Source organism: Fringilla coelebs (assembly GCF_963513975.1).
Source record: "Fringilla coelebs genome assembly, chromosome: 10".
NCBI lineage: Eukaryota > Metazoa > Chordata > Aves > Passeriformes > Fringillidae > Fringilla > Fringilla coelebs.
In genome coordinates this window covers 1,500,146-1,521,856 of record NC_140036.1, presented here as the reverse complement: position 1 = coordinate 1,521,856, position 21,711 = coordinate 1,500,146, and the positions used below count along the sequence as shown (strand labels likewise).

The 21,711-nt window shown below is 44.5% G+C and overlaps 1 protein-coding gene across 1 annotated transcript; it reads left to right on the top strand.

Annotated features, from left to right (window-relative positions):
• Positions 1 to 20,567: 20,567 nt before the first annotated feature.
• LOC311157325 (G-protein coupled receptor 55-like) lies at positions 20,568 to 21,485 on the top strand (the record flags this gene model as incomplete). Its single annotated transcript, XM_084211962.1, has 1 exon — positions 20,568 to 21,485. The coding sequence occupies one exon, from the start codon at positions 20,568 to 20,570 to the stop codon at positions 21,483 to 21,485; it is 918 nt and encodes a 305-aa protein (XP_084068088.1).
• Positions 21,486 to 21,711: the final 226 nt, after the last annotated feature.

Below are 21,711 nucleotides of genomic sequence, written 5' to 3'. Positions count from 1 at the left end.
ATATACCATAACACATGTGTGAAGTTCTTCTGCCTGTCTTCTCATTCCTTCTTGGACAGGGGAATTAAGGAAGCAAGCCTGCATGACAGAAGATGAGGGAGGGATTGACAATCATCTCCTCTCTCCCAGCCAGAAGACTGGACCAGCTCTACCCAGCTCATTCCTTAGGGAAGTCCTTCCAGCCTGTACTCTGCACTTCTCCAAGCATCTCTGGGCTTGCCTGAACTCTTCTGGGTTGTCACCACCCTAATGCCATTTGCAAGTTTGGCTCTGACTCTGATCTAAAGCTTTCTTTGTTGCAATTTAAGCCAAGAATTTCTTGAACCCTTATCTGGGCATGGTTGATGCTCATAGCCAGAAACACTTTCACAAAAAGAAATTATTTTCTTTGCCTTTCTAAAAAGAGCTGTGAAAATAGTCTAAGACTGCTGGCAGTCAAGTTTCTGGGGGCAGGTATTCCATTTATTCAAAATGTGAAAAGAAATTACCTTCTCTCGGTAGCAAATTAAAAAGAAAGAGGTCCAGTTTTGAAAATACAATTTTCCATCAATTTCTATAGAAATTATTGACTGTGCAAATAGGCAGCTGCACATATCTTACAGTGGACCTAATATATGAACATTTTAAAACTTGTTAGTAATAAAACTATGACCACAGCTGAGGTGAAAAAATATTTTTAGCATCATCTTCGCTGCTTTCTGTAAAGGAACAAGAGGAAGAGCTTTCCAAAAGAGTAGATTTTCTAAACATTATTGAGTGCCTCCATCACTCAGAAACTTACAGATTTTCAATATGGGTCAACCTTTCTTCTTTGCACCTTTCACATTGCTTTGCATACAAAATATGTGTGTGAGAAAGACGTAGATTTACTAAATAAACTGTACATGTGAAGTGATTTGAAAATGCATTTTAACTTCCCAATTTGACAGCAGTATGTGATTCTCCTCTACCTGCATTAGCTGCCTAAAAAATTGCAGCAGCAGCTGTGACCCATCACACAAGGCTGGGATTATTAAAGTCAGGGCTAATTAAGCTGCAATAATGGGCAGTGGTGGGAGCCACTGCTCTCAAGGCTCAGTGTGCTCCTGGCTGCAAACCCAGACTACAAAATCTGGAAGTTAAACTGGACTACTTTCTGTCCATTTATTGCCACCAGTGCCACTTCTTTGTTGGCCTAAAGTGTTTTTGTGTATCATTTCATTGCTCTGAATTTTGCCTGTTGTATAAGTAAATGAGAGCAGCCTCGCTAAGCCTGCTTGAAATTTGAGAAATGAAATGAAAATGAAATTATGAGAAAGAAGGAAGAGAGAGCCCAGCTGTGTTGATTTTACAGGCTGTTACGGTAGTCCTATTTTTTAGCACAAAAGAGCACAGGTCTTTTGAGCAAGAAGGTGTCACTTTCAATTCACTGCTTTTCAAGATGAACTTACATTCAAATAATACACTGAAGTCCTGCCTTTGCCCTGCAGCTAAGAATACAGTTCTTTCTAAATCAGGATTTTACACCAGGCTCCTGTGGGAAATCCACTGTTAACTCTGGAGCATCTCCAGTTGGTTGTATTTTTATACCAGGACAAAGCAATAAAAATCCTTCTGCAGCTTGGGAAGATACAAAGCAATTTTGATGATGAATAAAACTGAAAAGCATTTGACATTTTAAAAACCCAAATCTTCCTGAGCTGATACACAGGTTCAGTGGAACAGAAGCGGTTTCTTCTCTCTCGGTGTTATTGTTAATACACAGAAAAGTGATGGAAACCTGAATGTGAACCCCTCACGTACTCAGGTCTCCTCCACTGCCTCAACTGTACTATAAAGTCAAAACAGCAGTGTCTTAGTGGAAAAAAATAAAAATCAAGTGCTAACCAGAAACACCAAAAACAATGCCTTTAAAAATTACATTTTCAGTTCTGCCCTCTTCTGTGAATTGGACAAAACCATGATTGCACAATTAGCCACAGACCTTACAGAGGAGCTGTATTGAACATTCATTTTTCTGGACACGCCATTTCAGGCCACAGGTGAGAATATTCACAACACAAAATTTTGTTTTCCTCCCATTAAACTTCTCCAACTGGGCTAAGCCCCACAGGTCTCCACAACACAGCAGAAAGCTGATTTTTCTTGAGGGCATTTTTATCAATGGCAGATTACTCCAGCATTCTACAATTAGCATTTGTTCAACCATCAGTGTGACTCCCCAAGCTGTATTTTATAGACTCAAACAACTGAAAGACAGAAGAGCATAAAAGTAGTTTGGACAAAAACCCCAACCCCCAATTTAAACAAGCAAACAAAAACTCCCAGCACACAAAACCGCACAGGATTTGTTCCCCAAATTCTTTTCCTGTCCCTTTGCCTGCTGGGTTATATCATCTTCATTTCCCTACTTGAGCACAGAACTCAGTGACACTCCACTAATTTCTAATGTTATAAAAGTAGCATCAAAACAATGCCAGAATTTTTGAAAATTTCTATTGCCCAGGAAGTCCCTTCTGAAAGATTTTCAACAATGATATCAACAAAAGGAAATTCAACTTTAATAGCAAGTAGAGGGTCTACTGTATGAACTTTTTCTAGCCTTCATATACTGCTTTTATGATGCATGATTTATGAGCTTGAAGGCACCTTTGGGAGGGTCCAAGCCTAGATCCAAGTTCTGTTAGTGTCCTGCCTTCTCACAAGGGGCCACAGATGGGCATGGGCCCTGGAGAGTCAGTCCAACATCTTTTCACTGTGATGAAATACAATAGTTAAAATATAAACCAGGCACTTTTCCATGTGAGGATGAACAACCACAAAGCAAGCCTAATAAATGTCACTCTAGTTTGTCATATCAAGTAATTTCATTTTTTCAGGAAACCTCAAAGTGAGGAGAGCAGCCATCTCACTGCCTGAGGCAGCCTCTGGATCACGACAAGAGGCTGAAATGGGCTGGAAGATCGAAACTGATCTTCAGAGAGACCCAGACCTCCCCGGGCATGTCACGCAGGGGTTATTCTGCTGCACCACAACTTAGCCTGCCTCAAACACATGCAAACGAGAGACAAACCCAGGCTACTCAAAGGTACACACTTGTGTCTGTCTCACCAAAGTGGTTTTGCTGAGGTTTTCCCCCTCACATTAATTTTTCCACTCCAGACTATTCGCTTTCTCTGAGTCTTGGGCACTCTCTCCATCCTTCCACACAAACCCTAGGAGAGGAGCTGAGCAGAGGCAGTGTCCTCTGAGGATCTGGCAAGTCCAGCAGGGGAAAACTGAGCCCACCCAGCTCCTGAGGGGACTGTCACCTGGCCTGGGAGCCTGCAGGGACCTGCTCAGCACCACAGTGGCAAATGACAGCAGCCTGAACCACCCCTCTATGCAGCCAGGGGAACTGAGGGGCTGCCACGCACCAAAAGGCTCCCAAGGACTTCCCACAGGGGAAGAGGGGCAGAAATGAGAGCCCAGAGCAAATGTGCTTGCCCTGAGCAAACTGAAAAGAAACCTGTCTGTTATTGACACAGCAGTGCAAATGGCAAAGCTGGCTTGGCTGGCTCTCAAATTAGTGTGCTCGCTAGACATGTAGAGAAACACAAACTCCACACACACTGCTCTGGTACTGCCAAAGTTCAGAGCCTGGAGAGAACAGCCAAAGGCTCAGTTACCTAAAGGTGCAGCAACTTCTCTTGCTGTTCAGCTGCTGTGTGGGCAGGGGGAGGAAGGCAGAGGGAGAGGAGCAGAGGATGGCACAGCAGAGCACGGAGGGTGAGCTGAGCCTGCTGTCAGGGAAAGCACCTGCCTGGGCAGCCTGAGGTGGCTGCAGTCCAAAGACACAAACCTGCTCCCAGCATAAAAGTCACATGAGGCACAGAAAACCCCTCTTTGACCCCTCTTCTTGCTCAAGGCAAGACTTTGGCTGTCACCCCAGAGGTGTCCCCAAGCTGCTCTGTGACTGTGCCTGCCCAGCACTCTCAACAGTTGTGCCTTTTGCCACTACATCTCACATTGTGGCTTTCTTCAGCTGCTTTTGTGAACTCCTTTTGTTAGCAGCTAAAACTATTTCTCGTGTAAAGTTGTGTGGGAAACAGAAGAAACCAAAACCAAAACCCTTTAAAGTTATATAACACCAGACTATGGAGAACATCAGGTGAAGGCTCCCGTGCTGCTTCTGAACACACAGTTAAATGATTTTCTGTCTGTAAGAAAGTTATTTGCATTGGAAAATCACTCCTAGGAACTGATTGCCACAAAATGGCAATGTGCAGTGAGCTTTCAGAGCTCTGTAACCTCAGTGCTGGCCGAAAACTCCAGAGAAACCAAGCTCACCCCTTCCACACGGATACGTCAGCTTCACGCAAGCAATCTCCTATCTTTTGAACATCAGGCCAACACAGAGAGTTAAAGCAAGTGTTAGCACTGCAGCACACCTGAACAGACTAAGAATAGTTGTATTTCTAGAGTGCCTTTCGTGTGAGGAAGTCAGAATGACTGAAAGTGAGACACGATCCCCGCTGCACAGGCGGCTCTCCAGCAAACATGGGAAGAGAAAGGTGAAGCAGGTGGGCAGCAGCCAAGCAGCTGGTGTGCTTCAGGCCCTGCAAGGTGATTCTGTGCTCCTGGAGTGGCACAATTTATTGCCTTTGGCCCTGTCAAAGGTTTTGCTTTCATTTATTTCATTTAGAAATATATATATAAAATAAAAAGCCAAATACTGGCAGTACTCACTGCAGCATATGGCATGGCAGAGTGCTCACCAGAGCCAAATTCATGCTGGACCTGTGGATTTTGAATTCATTCTTTTTTAAATCACTGTCATTTCTGCCTCACCAAGAGGTCCCAGGAATGGCACTGCTTTCTGCAGGACCCATTGCTCCAGGGTGAGGACTCATCCTGCCAAGAATGAGCTCAGTAACTGAGTCAGACCTGCTGCACATCTGTAAAGGGCATCAGCATGACATCCACCAGTCTCATTTCCACCACCTGAGACACTGCACTGCACAAAACCCCTCAGCCAGCCCCTGGCAGCCTTTCCTCACCGTGCCCACTGGCCTTGCCCACGCTGCCTGGGCTGAAGGTCACAGTGCTCACTCATTTAAAGCATGAAAGGCAGAGCTTTTCATGGGGAGGCAGGGCAGACCTCATGACAAGTCTCACAGCTTGCCCCTGGTGCAGGTGTTTTGAAACAAACACATCCTGCTATTTAGCTTCTCCTCACCCCAGCCTGGTGCCTCTGCAAGTCTTCCACTAGCCAGGTTTTCAATCCCTGTTTCTGGAGATACGTGCAGTGGCCAGCTTCCTATGGGGCAAAGAATGTTCCAGAGGCATGAGAATGAGATTTCCCATGAGAAATCCCATCCACACAGCCACCCTGCAGCCTGCTCCATGGCACCCAGCTCGTGCCCAGAGGTGCTGCCCAGGGAGATTTGAAAAAGCAGTTGGTTTTCCCCCACTTGCTGAAGCACAGCAGCTTCAAGGACAGCTGGATTTCCACATTAAAAAAAAAAAAAAATTAGGGGAAAACACCTTTTTTTGTTCACATTAAAGCTGTAGTCTATTCATTCCATTTTCATATTTCTGGCACCTGGAAAATCACACTTGTGAGTGAGAGACGTTGTTCCACAGTTAATCTTCATTCCAACCAAGATGGAATTTACCCAGCTCAGCACATGGGTGAAGTCCAGTTGCAGTTCTGGGAACTGCAAACACCACGGATGCCCACGATCACCACATCAAAATCCAAACCCACAGTTTTCCCTTTTCAAAAATGTGACTTCAAGTAAACCCACGAGACATTCATGTGAAAGCTAACAGAGAAACTCTGCAGGTTGTCTGGTCCTGTGAGCTATATATTAAAAAAATAGATGTTTTATCTTTTGTGCAATGTGCTGAAATGAACCTCAAGTTTCATTTTGGCACAGCGGTGCCAGTGCTCAGTGCTCCTCTCCAGTTTCCCGGAGGTGCTCTCAGCAGCTCTGCTTCCCAGCTGCATTTTGCCACTCTCTGAAGAGGAAAACAGCTGCTGCCACCTCAAGCAGTGCCCCTCCTGCAGTGTCAAACACAGAAAAGAGTGAGGGTCCCTCAGCAGCCCCTGAAGAGCTTCTGACATCTGTAGCCAGAAACTCAATATTTGAACTTCTGGCTTGCCCTCCCCAAGGACAGCAGGGTGTTTGGACATCTGGGCTCTCAGATCAGCTCTCTGTAGACCTGGATATCTGCATCCTGCAGGTGAAACCATACAGATGCTTATTAAGCATCTCTGCCACCCCAATCAACTCATTACTGAAAAAGCCAATAATTATGCCAGATGCTAGCTGAGCTTTGGAAAGGAGACCACCCATGACTGCCCTTGTAGGTTAATGAGAGTTCAAACAACCATGAGTATCTGTATTAATCTACTAATTGCTTGGTGTTACTGGGGAAAAAAAGAAGTTTTTGGTGTTTTTCTGATGCCTTTGTTCTGTTTATTTGCTGTGTTACTATGGTTCATTTCCCCTTCACTCAGGTTGACACTGGCTGGGTAATTGTTCTCAATATTTCATCATACAAAAAAAACCAAAAAAAAGAATATGCCATGTCTTTTAAAGGAGCCTAATACATCCATTTTGAACCTTTTTCAGACAGTGCCTTTTCTCTGCTACTACACCAAGTCTTACCCAAAAGCAAGCAGTTCCAACCCAGTGAAAGCAAGACTTGCTCTCCGTTCCTACAGCAGCTGAAAAAGTTGCTGAAACACTGCAAAGTCAACAAAACAACTGCACTGAATTCTTGCAAATCTTTGTCCTTCTTTTCCCATGGCACTGAACTGTCCTAGGTGTGCCCAGCTTCAATGAAATCAGAGATCTCTGCATGTTTCCAGCTCTCTCCTTCTCGTGTGCTGAGATCACACTGCAAAGCCAGGCTGTGATATAATTGTCTTGAAACCACGGATCCCTTGGCAGCATAAAATACTGAAATCTGAACTCTGGTGTGATTCTTTTAGGGGTTTTTTTGTTGTTTCTTTTTCAGTGTAACAACAAGTTCTAAGTGTAATAAAGACAGTAAAATTGCTAGAAAAATTATCACCTTTAAAACCCGATTCTCTTCAGGCTTTAGTAGTAGAAACAGAAAGATATCCTGAGAACTAAATCTTTCTCTTGAAAGTAGACAGCATGATTTGTTTTGAGTCACAAGGTTGTCTAAATTACTCCAAACCACATTTGCTAAATTTACACAGCAAAACCTTCTGTTCGTTCTTCTCTTTTGACTTCCAGCACTAGAAATTCAGCTTGGGGAATTCAGCTGGATCATCTCTCATTTTTATATCTCTGCCAAACAAAGTCTGTGCCAGCTAAATCTGAGTTTCTCAGGTGTTTTCTGGCAATCCACAGACAGAAGAGGGACCAGAGGCAAGGCCAGACCCCCCCAGCAAGGATGCTGAGTGTGAAAACAAGCACAGGTTCCCTTTCCATGCTCATGCTGGAATGCAAATGCTGCTCTCTCTTGGACCATTATTCATTCCCAGCTCAGCCTAACGCCTCAAGCGTCATCACTGGCAGATTTCAGCCCAGCACAGCAGGAATTGCTTCTGTGTTGGCTCAATACCGCAGGCAGGACAAAGAGAAGCAAAAATAAATAAATAAAAATATTCTGCTGTCTCCTAGCTGCACCAAGTACCAGGTCCATTACATAAAAATGTGTCCATGGTGACTTTTAGGACAGAAGACCTAAAGAAGCCTCACTCCAGCACAACAACTGGTGAGAGCTGTCCCCTATGGAAAGCTGACAAGATTGAACATTGAATTTTTCAGCAAAGAACACACACCATGCACTGTCTTGCAGCTTGCCTCCAGCCCTCTGCCCCTGAAACACCCTTGGCCACATGAGCCATGGTTTGGTTTTCCTGCCACCCACATTTAAGCTGCTGTCTCTTACTTTCTGCTGCATTCTTCCGACAGTTTGACCCTAGTAAAAATCAAGAAGTATCACCAGATAAACCTTTCATCCTGTTTGTGCCCAGTTTACCCACTGATGGAAACTTTCAATGCCAACACCAAATGCCTTAAAAATTAATTAGAGCTCCGTGGAGCTGATTCCATCACCAAACTCTGCCAATGTCAGAGTTACACCAACACCAGGCTCTCACCATCATCAGTCTGGTCTAGGAGACCTTGCTTTTTCAGTTGTCTCTGTAAAAGGAGCAGTCAGATGTTTTCTCAGTTCCTCTGACTGGAAGGAGAAGAGGGCACCCATGGGCTTCAGTAAGATCTGTAAAAGCCAAAAAGTCAGAGTTACATTACCAACAGGCACCTGGGTTTTAAAATTATTTCAGATTATTGTAATTTGCAAAGTATTTCTAAAATAATTGATTTTTTTTAAGAGTGGGTATCTGCAGAGTTGGGCTTTTTGCTTTTTCTTACTGTAACTAGAATTCAGAAACCAGGAGTCTACCCCAAAGACCTACAAACACCCTCCACCAAGATCAGAGGTGTCACTCAGCTTTTTTAACCACCCAGGCATGAAGCCACAGCCAAATTTTAGGCATTGCCATTAAAGGACAGGTGCCTGGGGGCAGGCTGTCACAGCTGTGGGGCTGCAGCTGGCAGCCTCAGTGGCCATCCCCTTCCCACAGGGTGCACCTGAGCCTGGAGCAGCATGGGCAGCCTGGGCTGTAGGTGAGGAAGGTGTTTCAGAGCCCCTTGGGCCATGACAGTGACACTCACAGCTGAGCTGTGGTCCTTTTCAACATGCCTGCCAGTTTTATCCTAACAGCAGGTTGTTGGGAATCATCAGGTGCTGACATTTCTTCAAATTTGTAAAGATTTTACCTCCGCTCTGTCCTGTGGTTGCAAATTTCTCTAATACAACCACACACACACTGCATAGACAAGACCTGGCACGTGGCTTCAAACTAATCCCTTTGCAAAGGTTGGAAAGTCAGAAAAATACACATATTGGAATGCAATAAAGAAACCACTCTCTGTTCCCCAACACCACAGGCAGCTGAGGACCAATACACACTGGGAGGGATCCAGAGAACTTTCAGTCTCTCAGCAAATCCAAATTTTGGGCTAGTTCTGCTCTTCAACAAAATCTCTAATTTTCTGAGTGGCTGTACCATCTAAAGTACCATATACATCACAATCCTTCTCCAGGTCCTATAATAATAGCAATTACTCTAAATTTGAACATTCTGGGCAATGTGGTTTTGTCCCTGACCATGGCCTCAGCTGAAATTCAATCCCTCTTCTGTTCCTGAACTTTGCACCTCAATTTTGGCTCCTCAGCCTTACCTTACAGTTCTCAAAACTGGTTTGTGACTCACTTAAACTGAATAAGGTTCCTTACAAAACTTTCCACTTTGCTTGTCCTGTTACCTCCACCTAAAGCAGGAAGTTATGCCCAGGTAGGGAAAGGAGAGCCATCCCTGTGGCATCCACAGGGGCCACCACGAGCAGCCACCCCCCTCCTGCCCTGCAGCATCCTCTGTCCTCTTTCACTCAGTGTTATCACCCTCCCTGGCAGTTACCTGTCCACAGAGCTCCTTTCCCAGGTTTGATGCTTGCCAGCAAGCCCTAGGTGGGACTCTTCTGAGAATCTGCCCCAGATTTCCCTCAGCAGTGAGAAAAGGCTGCTTTTTCCTGTACACTGAAAGCTGTAGGATTGAGTCACCTTTCTTCTCATGTCAGAGGGCTGAGAGACCCGAAGGTCTCATGTACATCTGGAGCTGGAGCACAGTGAAATCAAAGCTGAAGGGGAAGAACTAGGGGTACAGAAATGACTGACATGCAACACGAGGAGAACACGAACATGAAAGCCCTGCCTGGCTTTCCTTCTGGCTGAGAGCTTCACTCACAGCACCCAGACCCTTTGGTTTGCCTTCAGCAGCAGTCTGCCTCCTGCATGAAACAAAATACTTTTATTTTTAAAAGTATTTTAAATACTGAGATCACCTTAAAGCACAGCCCTTCAGCACAGGCAGAGATGTTCCTGATGTGGAGATCACCCATCTCTGAGCATGGCTCACCAGGAGGAGGGCACAGGGTGGCAACAAGGCTCCCACAGAGCCAGAGCCCCTGCTCTGCTGGGCAGCAGGCAGCCCCTGGACCCCCTGGCAGCTGGGATGAGGCTGAAGGCAAGCTGGGCTCCCCCAGTGCTTGAGCTGGATGCCAACAAAACCCAGCACTCGCTTTGTGGCTCCAGTATGTACAACAAAAATGGTCTTGGTGTAACTAGTATCAAGTTAACAGCATCACACACCCTTTCTTCCCTCCTACCTTGTGGCTTATATGCTGTTAAGACCTGGCTGGAAATCTCTGTCCTGCTGAAGAGCAGCCCATAGCAGGAGTCCCTTGGATGCTGATGTGGGAGGTGCTGTTGAGCAGAAGAGGAATAAGCCATAATTATATAGTGCATCCATTTCTTTGGGGGGAGAATTCCAATTAAATTAACATTCTTGGGTGTCCCTCCAAACATATATCTGCTCCTCAGTCCAGAATCAAAGAGCTCTCCTTCAGAAATGGTCAGTATTTCAGTTTGACAAACCAGGTCAGGTCAAAAGAAAAAGGAAACAAACACAAAAAAAAAGTTACTCTTTTTAACAACTTGAGAGGAACAAATTTTAAGCCACCAGTTACAGTTTCAGGTAGAGATTTGGCTGAAATGTGGCAGGCTATGTAGATGTCATTAAATTGCAGTTCTAGAAGCTTGGACTCATCTTCATCTCAAATTTGATCTGACTTTTCACAAGTTTATGAGATCAAAAAGAATGGAACAATATTCTGGATGCTGGAACAACTTACTCCCAAGAACTAGGTGACAACACTGAAAAACATGACCCAAGCATCACCTCTGCAAAAACCAGATTATGGTAAGAATATTAAAAAAAAAAAAAAAAAAAAAAAAAGATTTTGTAGTTAAAGAAAAATGTACTCTAACCACTTTCTCCAGCTCCCCACTTAATTCAGATCAGAAGCCAGACTGCTAAATCAGCACATATAGCCCTATTTAGTATTGCTTCAGGGGTTGTGGTTGTTTACAAAAAAATGCTCAAGACCAGAGAAATTTTTATGCTAAAATATTTTAATACTTGACTTTAGAAACACTTACCAGGAAAACAACAGGAAAAGGATGTGGCCTGATAAATGCATGCTACATCTTCATCAGTGTCATCCATTTATTCATTTGAATTTGATTTCACTGAAATTAATAAGTGTGAAAAGTCTCAAGTGCAGGTGTCCCGCTACCAAACAAGCAGCTATCAAGCTCCATTTTCAGGAAGGAAGATGGACATTTTTTTAACTCACAGTGGATGTTGTCCACTAAAAACCCTTTAAACCTTTCACTGAAGGGGCATTCAAAAGAGGCAGAGAACGGTGTAGGCTCAGTGTGTGCACAGCAGCTCTGAGGGAAGCAAAGCAGGAGGAAAAGGAGAGGGGAGATGGCAGCAGGGAAAGGGCAGGAGCAGCAGGGAGAGGGCAGGAGCAGCAGGGAAAGGGCAGGAGCAGCAGCTCTCCTTTCTTCTGGTTGAAACCCAGGTTTGTTTTTAGTTTTGGAGCTACTGGGCCCCTTTCTCTGTGGAGCACATCTCTAACTTTGCATACACAGAGAGCATCCTCTAGATACAGAGGTTGGCACAAAGCTCTCCCTGCCCTCCTTCACACAGCCTCACCCCAACTGAAATGTTATTGAAATTAATCAGAAAGGCTGAAAGATTCAAATTAATTAGGTGATCACATACATATGAAACCTGAAAGGAAATAAACCAATGCCATTTAATACTTTACATGTTAGCAACACAGTTCAACAATTACCACCCAAGAGTAGTTAATTCTGAATAGGAAAGGGCAGACAGACAAGTTTTATTGGAAGAATGTAGGACTTCTACAAGGGTGTGGACACCCAGCCATAACTGATGCACTGTTGTCCCTCCTGGGCTGCAGACAGAGCTGAGACCCAGGAAGGAACAGGTGAAAAATTGCTTGGTCTTGGATATCTGGATCTGGGAAACTGCACTCCATCACAGGTGTCTTGTATACCTTTGGAAAATCCTTATTGTTATCTCTGTTTTGATTTCCCACACATCAAATGGGAAAAAAATCAAACCCCAGCCCCTGTGTATGCCAGCAGGACAAGACCAGAATTGAGGACAAAAAACCCAACCTTGGCTGTGCCCTGCATCATGGTGCATTGAGATGTCCTGTGAAGAAACCCAAATCACCCTAAATCATCCTAAAAGTGGTTTGTCCAGGTACAAACACCACACCTGATCAGCACAGTGTTCAGCAGGGATAGTGTTTGATAAACAGCTTGTAAGGATAGCAAAGCACCAAACTGATGTGTCCAACTATGCAGCAGCAGGAGGAAAGAGATTTTCATTAGCAGCGAAATCCTCTGTGTGCTAAAAAGTTAAATTTTACCAGTACATCATGATGTCATAAATACATGCATTGCTGCTGGTTAAAATAGACTGTGAGGTGATGTTTGGCACAATGGTACACACAGTTTACATAATGAAGTAATAGAGCAGGAAACAGAGAAAGCAAAATGAATTCTAGTAAAAACATTTTTTTAAGTTTCCCTTTTTCCCCTGCAAGCAGGTCTTTTGCAAACATACAGTTTTGTTAGAGTATTTCCTTTGAGGAATATCTTATCTATAGAAACTCAAAAAAATGTAGATTTGTCACCTTCTCACTGCTGTCACTGCATTTCTAACTAATTAATCTTTTAATGCCAAATATCTAAACTTGGAGGTTTGCTGTCTATTTCTGCTACCATAGGAACCCTGGAAATCATGATTCAGCTGCCAACCTGAGTTTTTCTCTTCCCAGTTTTTGACTCTTCACCTAAACATCCACTGCTGGCTCTGGTCACTTGAGCCACTTGAGCCACACTTTTTCTCTTGCCTACAATGACTCCTGGGTTCTTTTCCCATTCTTTTTTTTTTTGTAATGAAATGACATTCAGAGACCTTCCCTCCCTGCTGTAAATACCTCTGGCAGTTTCTCACAGACCAATATTACACACCCAGAAATGAGACAAGGAAAACTGACTGTTCCCATTAAGAAGAAATGGAACCATGAGATGTGGGATCTGACTGAGACTCTTTGGTCACCACAGGGTGCATGCAGTACCTCAGCCCAATTGGCTCAAAATTGAGTGCAAGTGCTGTTGAAAAGAAGCTCCAGTTGGTGCAGTTATTTTCCTAGAGCTGTATGTGCAATTCACAACTATGAAAAATAAAATAAAACTTGACCATCTTCAGTAATTTTTTTTTTCCCAAAGTGCCTCTGATTTTGACAGGTCAGTCATATGGTTTGGGAGTTTGTGTGATCTCTCAGGAAATACTAGATTTGCGAAAATGCTGTCGCAAGTTTTTCGAGGGTAACGATAATTTGAAGACCAGTGTAGATAATGGTTTAAATACAAAAAAATACCTTAGAAGTGTCAAAATGACTCAGCCATTAGGCAGAAGAGACACATAGGCTGTGATGTGTTATTCAGGGCCCACAGCTGGGGTGCAGGAGCCTCGCTCTAACGCCTGCTCTGCGGAGCCAAAGAACAACTGAAAATGCAAAATCTGCAACACCAGAGACAGATCTCCACCAGCTTCAATTTCACCACTCTCAGGGCACTGAGATGGAAAATACCTACCCTGCTGATCCAGACTCAAAAGTCCCACAAGAGCATCCCCAGCTGATTTCTCTGTGGAAACTGAGACATGTCTCTCCAAAAATATTAGATCAGTTGAACACTGAACATGGCTCAAAGAGCCAGAGCAGCTCACCTGCTCTCCCACACAGCAGATTTAGTTCCTCCAGCACTGAAGGACCCTTGGGGCCCTCTTGCACAGCCAAGGTTGGCTGGTCCTTTCCAGAGGACACCAAACATCAGTGACAAACACCAGTGCCTGCGGTCAGACCGCTGTTTTGGCTCAGCAGCTTCCTGGCCCTGGCCCTCGGCCCCACGAGCCACACACAGTCAGCCCTGTGGCCACTTCCTCCACACAACAGCTTCATCTCAGCTGTGCTTTGGTCCTCCCCTCCCACAACCATCAGAGCTTGGGCTCTCCCTTGCTCATCATTCCAGGGCGCGGGTGCCAGCGAGGACAAAAAGCGGAGTGCTCGGCTGGTGGGGACAGGCTGGGGTAAACTGTCTGAGCTACACAATGGTGTTCCTCCCAGTGCCACACCACAGACAGACAGACAGACAGGCACATGGCAGGGCTGAGGCCAAACTCCTCATTCCCATGGAGGAACGTGGAATGGCATTCGCAGTGCCTTGCGGAAAGGCGAGTGTGAAAAATGCCTATTTTATGATTGGCTTTTCGCAAATATTTAAATGAATATTTTACATGCTATGTTAGAAAGTTATGCTGTGTTAATTTTCTTAAGTCGGGTGTTAAATACAGTTTTAGGTTATAACATAATGTTAAAATTGAAACTCTGCTATGTAGGATAATTTTCTTTTAAAGAAAGGACTCGCAGTGAGATAGCAGCCACAGGACACCTCATTCTTTCAGAGAAAGAGAATTTATTGCCCCATTATCAGAAGAAATGAACTTCTTCCTGCCTCGCTCAGCCCTGACGACGCCGTCAGGAGTCAGAGGAAGGAGCTGACACTGCCCAGCCAGAATCCTGTGTGTGAATGGAATTGATGCATCATGTTTGAGGTGTATGAACATGCAACAGGCTGTTGTTTTTAAGGGTTCATCCTCTGTTAACGTGGGGCCTTTTTTGGGCTTCTTTTGCCCAGAAAAGGTACCCGGACATCTGTAACTCTTTGTTCTTATTGTCTCATATTGTCCTAATCCAAATTGTCCAAATTATTAGTACTCTAATTATATTGCAATTTTTATAACCATTCTATTATCATTAAACTTTTAAAACCTATAAAAACAAGTGATTGGCATTTTTCACAGAGAGCTTTGAGCCCTCTTTGCCTTTCTGCTGCTCCTGCCTCAGAGCACCCAATGAGTGCACAGGTGATGAGCCCACACCGAACCCACCGTGCTCATTGCTACATTGGCCGGGAAATCTCAAATTGGCCAACCAAAGCCGCTACACTCCTGTGCCACGAGATGGAGCAACTCAGTTACAAACAGCTCTGCAGAGCCACCAGATGAAGGTGATGGGACATTTCATCCCACCTCTGGCACACCCAGAGGCTCCGCATCGCAGCAGTGGATGCTCTCTCTTCTCAAGCAGGGCTAATGCTTTTCTCACTGGTTAGGCAAGGATTTAAATCGAGAAAAACCTCACCATGTCTTCGCTGCACAACCCTGTGTGGTTGCTGACTTGTCACAAACTGGAAGGCTGACAGCAGCATCAGCCCCATGCTGACACTTCCCAAGGACCGACAGCAGGAGAGCCAGGAGCTTGGCTGGCACTGCAAGGAGAAGGCTGGCCTTAAGGGCAAGCACAGGGAATCAGCAGAACTGTTCTGGCTGCCCCTGAGGGACGTGTGTGTGTCCTGAAGGTCTGTGTGTCCTGAAGGTGAGGTCTGTGTGTCCTGAAGCTATGTGCGTCCTGAAGATGAGGTCTGTGTGTCTTGAAGATATGTGTGTCCTGAAGGTGAGATATGCATGTGCCCTGAACATGAGGTCTGTGTGTCCTGAAGGTGAGGTCTGTGTGTCCTGAAGGTGAGGTCTGTGTGTCCTGAAGCTATGTGTGTCCTGAAGGTCTGTGTATCCTGAAGATGAGGTCTGTGTGTCCTGAAGATGAGGTCTGTGTGTCCTGAAGGTGAGGTCTGTGTGTCCTGAAGGTGAAATATGCATGTGTCCTGAAGATGAGGTCTGTGTGTCCTGAAGGTGAGATATGCATGTGTCCTGAAGATGAGGTCTGTGTGTCCTGAAGGTGAGATATGCGTGGCCTGAAGGTGAGGTCTGTGTGTCCTGAAGGTGAGATATGTGTGTCCTGAAGATGAGGTCTATGTGTCCTGAAGGTGAGATATGCATGTGTCCTGAAGATGAGGTCTGTGTGTCCTGAGGATGAGGTCTGTGTGTCCTGAAGGTGAGATAATGTGTGTCCTGAACACCTTCATATGGCACCACCATATGGCAGCAGCCATATGGCAAAGTCCTCAATACCAACAAAAAAATGCAATGTATGTGAAGCAGCTCCTTCATGAGGAAAAAGGCACAAGATGATGCATTCAGCATCAGGAATCATGTGAAACAGGAGGTGCTTCACACACTGGTGACACGCACAGACGTGTCAAGGACAGAGAATGTGCAGAGGTGACCCTCTTCTCCCAAGTCTCCAAGAAAAGGGACCCCCACTTGGACTTGGGGACTTTGTGAAGAGACACATCCCCTTAGCCCAGAGCAGAGGCTGTGCTGAGAACAGAAAGGTTCCTTGCTGCCCACTGCTTTCCCCTGTGTGCCAAGTAATGAAGGCTGTGGGAGTCCTTCACGGGCTGTTCCAGCCTTTCCACTGTGCTGCTCACTGGGATTCCTGTCACCCTCTCCAGCAGCCCTCAGCATCACACCTTTTCATCCATTTCTATGTGCATTTGTACCCCTGCCCATGCCTTCCTGGCCACTCCTTCCCTGAAGGATTCTGCTGGAAGAAAAGCAGATCACTCACTGGAGGTGGCTGAAGCACTCCTGCCGCTGCTGCTACTCATCCTGCCTTTCCCACATCTGTATCCAGATGTGGAGTCCCCCGGGGCTCTGTGCAGCCAGGGGACACCTTGCCCAGGGACACCTGGCTGGGGACAGCCTCCAGCGAGGTGGGCAGTGCTCAGAACACGAGGGTCAGAGAGGAAATGAGACAGAAGGAAAAGCACAGAGCATGTGAGAGAGGGGAAAACCTCGAGTGGGAAGAGAGAGCCCCCTCTGGGAGCATTGGTGGCATCTGCAAAGCCCAGAGCAGGGCAAGAGCACAGAGCAGCACTAAGCTAAAAATAAAAACTTTGGTCTTGCTGATGAAGAGGAACAAGAAATAACACGCACTGAAGAAACTCCACCACATAATCCAAACTACACTTTAAAAACCCCCCAAAACTCCAAAACACCTACAATATATCAATAACATCATTGTGTAAAAAACCACAACAATGAAAGTATTTTTTAAAAAATCATTCAAATTTTCCTAAAAACCAACTTCACCATCAAAAAAACCCAAGAAATTGAATTCCTAAAAATAACAAACCAAGCAACGTAAAACTCCCACATCATCAACAAAATTACATCTCCACCAACCAAAAAAAAACACCTACAAACTTTCCTAAACACCATACACTTTTAAAAAATAAACATTCCCAAATTCAACCAAATTATAAACCCTCTCTACCTAATCGCCCACAAAAAACCACTTTCCAATAAAACCCTAAATAACAACAAATAAAAAATGTAACTAATAAAATACACCTAACAAAACATAACACAAATATCCTAAAACAAACTCAAAAAACCCAGTAACCTCCCACAAAACAAAAAAAAACCCACAAAAACTCACTTATTTTTCAATACAAACCATAAAAACAAAACCTCACAATCTTAAGTTTTTCAATTTTAAACAAGAAATATCCAAAAAATCACCACAAAAATAACTATCTTATAACAACCATTCATAACAACATCACCTTTTAATCCTTCAATATCAACTCTTCCCATCATTATGAAAGAGAATTTACCAGGTGTTGGATTTTGGTGTATGTGCTGCCAAAGTGAGCACATCTGAGCTGAGGGCAGCCCTGCTGGCCCAGCCCCAGACATCTCTTCATGGTGCTGGTCCTGCCTGTGCTGGGTTTGTTCACACCCAGAATGCAGCCACGATCACAAGACCACCACAGGATGCACAGAAGTGCAACCTAGCTGAGAAATGAGATGAGGTACTATTCATTCAAACTTTTATGGGTTTTTTCCTTTGGTGGTGTTGCTTTTTTCCTAAAATAGAGTCATTTCAACTAAAATACCCCGGGGAAACCCCAAGGGACTGTTTCTTCTCTCACCTCCTATCCCCCATCTCTTTCACAGATTTAATTTAGCCAATAAAATCCTCAGTTTTGAAATTTAGGGAGTAAGCAGAAGACCAAGCAGAACTACCTCTGTGGCCCTTCTTTCCCTTTTTGGAAAGAACACTGCAAACATGCAGCCAAAAAAAGTTCACTTTTTTCCCCTTTCTACCTGACACTCTCCATGGGTGTATTCCCTGCTCCCTAGGAGTGTAAACAGAGTAAGAAACACCAAGTTGAAGTGAACATACCAGATCAGCAGTGAAAATCAGCAATCTCTTTTTCCTTTCTGATATCATGAAAAGTAAGGGAAACGATGACAGGATTTAGCTCAAAGCACATTTTGACAACTAACACTCTACACATGGATGCTGTGTAGAATTAATAAAATACTGTATTGGAGAAAAAACCAAAAAAAATACCTAACAAAAAACCAACCAACTAACCGACCAAAAAAAACCCACCCAAAAAAAAAAAAAAAACCAACACAAAAAAAAGCCACACAAAAGAAAAAAAAAACACAAATAAGAAAAAACAAGTAGAGCCAGATTTCTTTCTGTGTTTTAAAGGGTGACTCAGAGGTGTGAGTCCCACAGATTTACATCCTTAAATGAGCTGGGTGACTGCCTGTGTACACAGAGGCTGCATGCAGACACGGCGTGGGGAGCCCCATGCTGTCATGGAAATCTGTGATGGAACAAAAAGCAGCAGCACTTGGTGCTTTCTGACATTCTGACCAGCAGCTGCTTTGCATGCAGCTCACTCTGCTGCCTTAAAAGAAAACACAAGACTGCAGAATTCTACAAGCTGAGAAGGAGAAAAAGCCAACAACCAGAGCACGAGGCAGCCCAAAGGTAAGATGACGGGAGATATTTCACTATAACAAAACCTTGCCTTAAAAGCTTTCCTTTTTGTCACAAGAGCCAAAAAATAATTATATTTTACATAACTTGCACTGCTTACAGCATAGCTAACTTTTTTAATGACTGAACAAAACTTCCCTTTGCATTTATGCTTTATATAATATTTTTTTCATTTATCTTTTAATAAATCTGCACAACAGATCCTAGTCTGAAACATCTTTTGATCATAGTGAGAATTTTCTTAGTTAAACATCTTGGTGAGAAGTTGAAATTCTATTTCTGTAGACCCAGAATTTCTTAGACACACTATCAAACAAATTAGAAACAAGACTGAAGAAAGAGGAAGGTAGTAATGAAATCTCCCACAGAGGCATTGAAGTAAAGAACTTTGTCAGTATTTATTACTTTTCAGAAATTCCTTAATTAACTTTTCCTTCCTTTGGCTCTCAGTAATGGGCTCCCTCCCAGCACCAGACTCACAGTCCTTCATGCTGCTTTTCTTACTTCTGTCTAAGCCAGGAACTCACAGAATCTCACTTACCTGCCATTACTGTGCCTTTAAGGAGCAAAGAACTAAATTTCCTTTTTTGCTGATCTGAATCTCACTCAAAGAGATCTTAATCTATCAAACCACAGCTAGGGAGAGTTTACCTGTGAAATACTCAGGGGGGTGACTTGATCTGCGGGACAGAAACTTTGCTCAGTTGACAAACAGTTGACAAATCTAAAATGGAATAGCATCAAAATCAGCAGCTCACGTAGGAAAGACACTGTTTTGAAGTAAGAACTAGAGAGCAGCAGGAGGAAGCAATTTCTGGGTGCTGACAGAAAGATCTCTGACTTTATTTACAGGTTCCATTTGCTGTCATGGAACTGGCTGGAGGAAAGGATCTGGTATTCCTGGCCATTTGCATTTTTAAGTGACTACAGCACTGCAGAAACCAATGAACACCTTCCTAGTCCTTATCAGGAGAGTCTGAGGGCAGGATCAAGCCAGAACCCTTCCCCTAAAGAAGGTAATTACTTTGTGACCCCAGCTCAGCTCAGAGGGTGCCTGCCTGACTCCTTTAGTCCCTTCTTGCAGAGGCAAATCCAGCTGCATGTTTCCTGTAACCCTTGTCTCTGCTCTGGTAAGTCTGGATGATTTAGACAAATCCTCATCCTTCTACCAAAGACTTAACCTCTTCCAAAAACAGCCTGTTGGAAGCTTCCTGCCTGCAGCTTTCAGACAGCTTTTAGAAGGGCCAGAGGTACTCACAGTCCCTCTTTGCCCAGGGGTGGTGGGAGAGGGTGCAGGCTGGCAGTGACTGTATGGGATCTTCCCATTGATAAATGTGGGGGACCCTTCTGTTCTTGGCTTCCCCAGATCTCGTATGATAGCCTGATGCAGGAAACAGGATCCACAGAATTGTTTCCACTCTCATGATCCAAAAACCCCTAAAATCAGGGTCTGCTACCTTGGTTCTGCAAAGAGATTGAATCTCTCCAAGGGGAGGGTGCAGTCATTCTCTGCCCAGCCAGAACACAGGACAGTGCAGTCTGGGGTTACAGCTAACAGTGCAAGGGAGGGTGGACACCAGAAAGCCCCATCCCCCCCCTGAGGTACAGCCTTGCCCCAAAATCAGTGGCACTGAGCAGTTCCATGCTACCAGGAGCTGCAATTCAGCACACAGCAGGGGAACAAAGTACTTCCAAGGCTGTGGACCTCATTAGCCTTTGTTCTGTGTCTCCTACGTGATTTTCATCCTACCTTGTGGTATTTTCTTCTCTTCCAGCATACCTGGAGATATGAATGACACCCATGGCAAGGCCAATATCAGTGCTACCGTGGAACTGATCCAGCTCATCGTGTACACCCCCACTTTTATCCTGGGATTGCTGTTCAACATAATGGCTCTGTCATTCCTGTTTTTTAAAGTTAAAAAGCTGTCAGAATCTACAGTCTACATGATAGCCCTTATATTCCTGGATACTTTGCTGTTGTTTACTCTTCCTTTCAAAATCATTTCCTACCATCTTCAGGACAACTGGAACTTGGGGTCTGTGTTTTGCTCCACCTTGGAGAGTCTGTACTTTGTGAACATGTACGGCAGCATCCTCATCTCCCTGTGCATCTGTGTGGATCGCTACATCGCTATCTGCCACCCCTTTGTGGCCCTCACCCTCAGGTCCATCAAGAAAGCTGCCACGGTCTGTGCTCTCATCTGCCTGGGCACCTCTGTGGGGACGCTCTCTACTTTCCAACTGCATGGAAAGGGCCACAACATCTCGTCCTGCTTCCACAACTTCTCCAAGAGCACGTGGGAGAACGCAGGCCTGCTCAGCACCCTGGAGATCATCTTCTTTGGCAGCATGGCAGCCATGACCTTCTGCACTGCCCAAACTGTCCGCTGCCTGAGAAGGCACAGAAAGCCAGATAACCCCCAAACACACAGCACCAGAGCTGAGAGGATCGTGGTGACAAACCTGGTTGCCTTTCTGGTGTGTTTCACACCTTACCACGTGGCATACTTCACGTACTTTTTGGTGAAGAACAACGTCATCCATATCAGTTTTCAACAAGTGCTACGAGACACCGTTCAGGTCACGCTTTGCTGGGCAAACCTGAACTGCTGTCTCGATGGGGTGTGTTATTATTTTGTTTTAAAGGAGTCCTTGGAAGACCCATTGCAAAACAGTGAAAAAAGAGCCATGCAAAAGGCTTGATCTATGCACTGCATGTTCATTACTTGGGATGATGTGCGAAGAGGCTTTTGTGGAAAGTACAGGGTTCTGAACTTCTTGCCTAAACAGTTTGCTTTAAATATTCACAGCTGAAAATATTTCCTAAAAACCAGAACTTAGTCAATTTCCAAGAGACTCTTCCTAACTTTTTTTATTTCTTTCCATAATGCTTCCTGTTATTATTTATGTGTAAAAATATATTTAATTA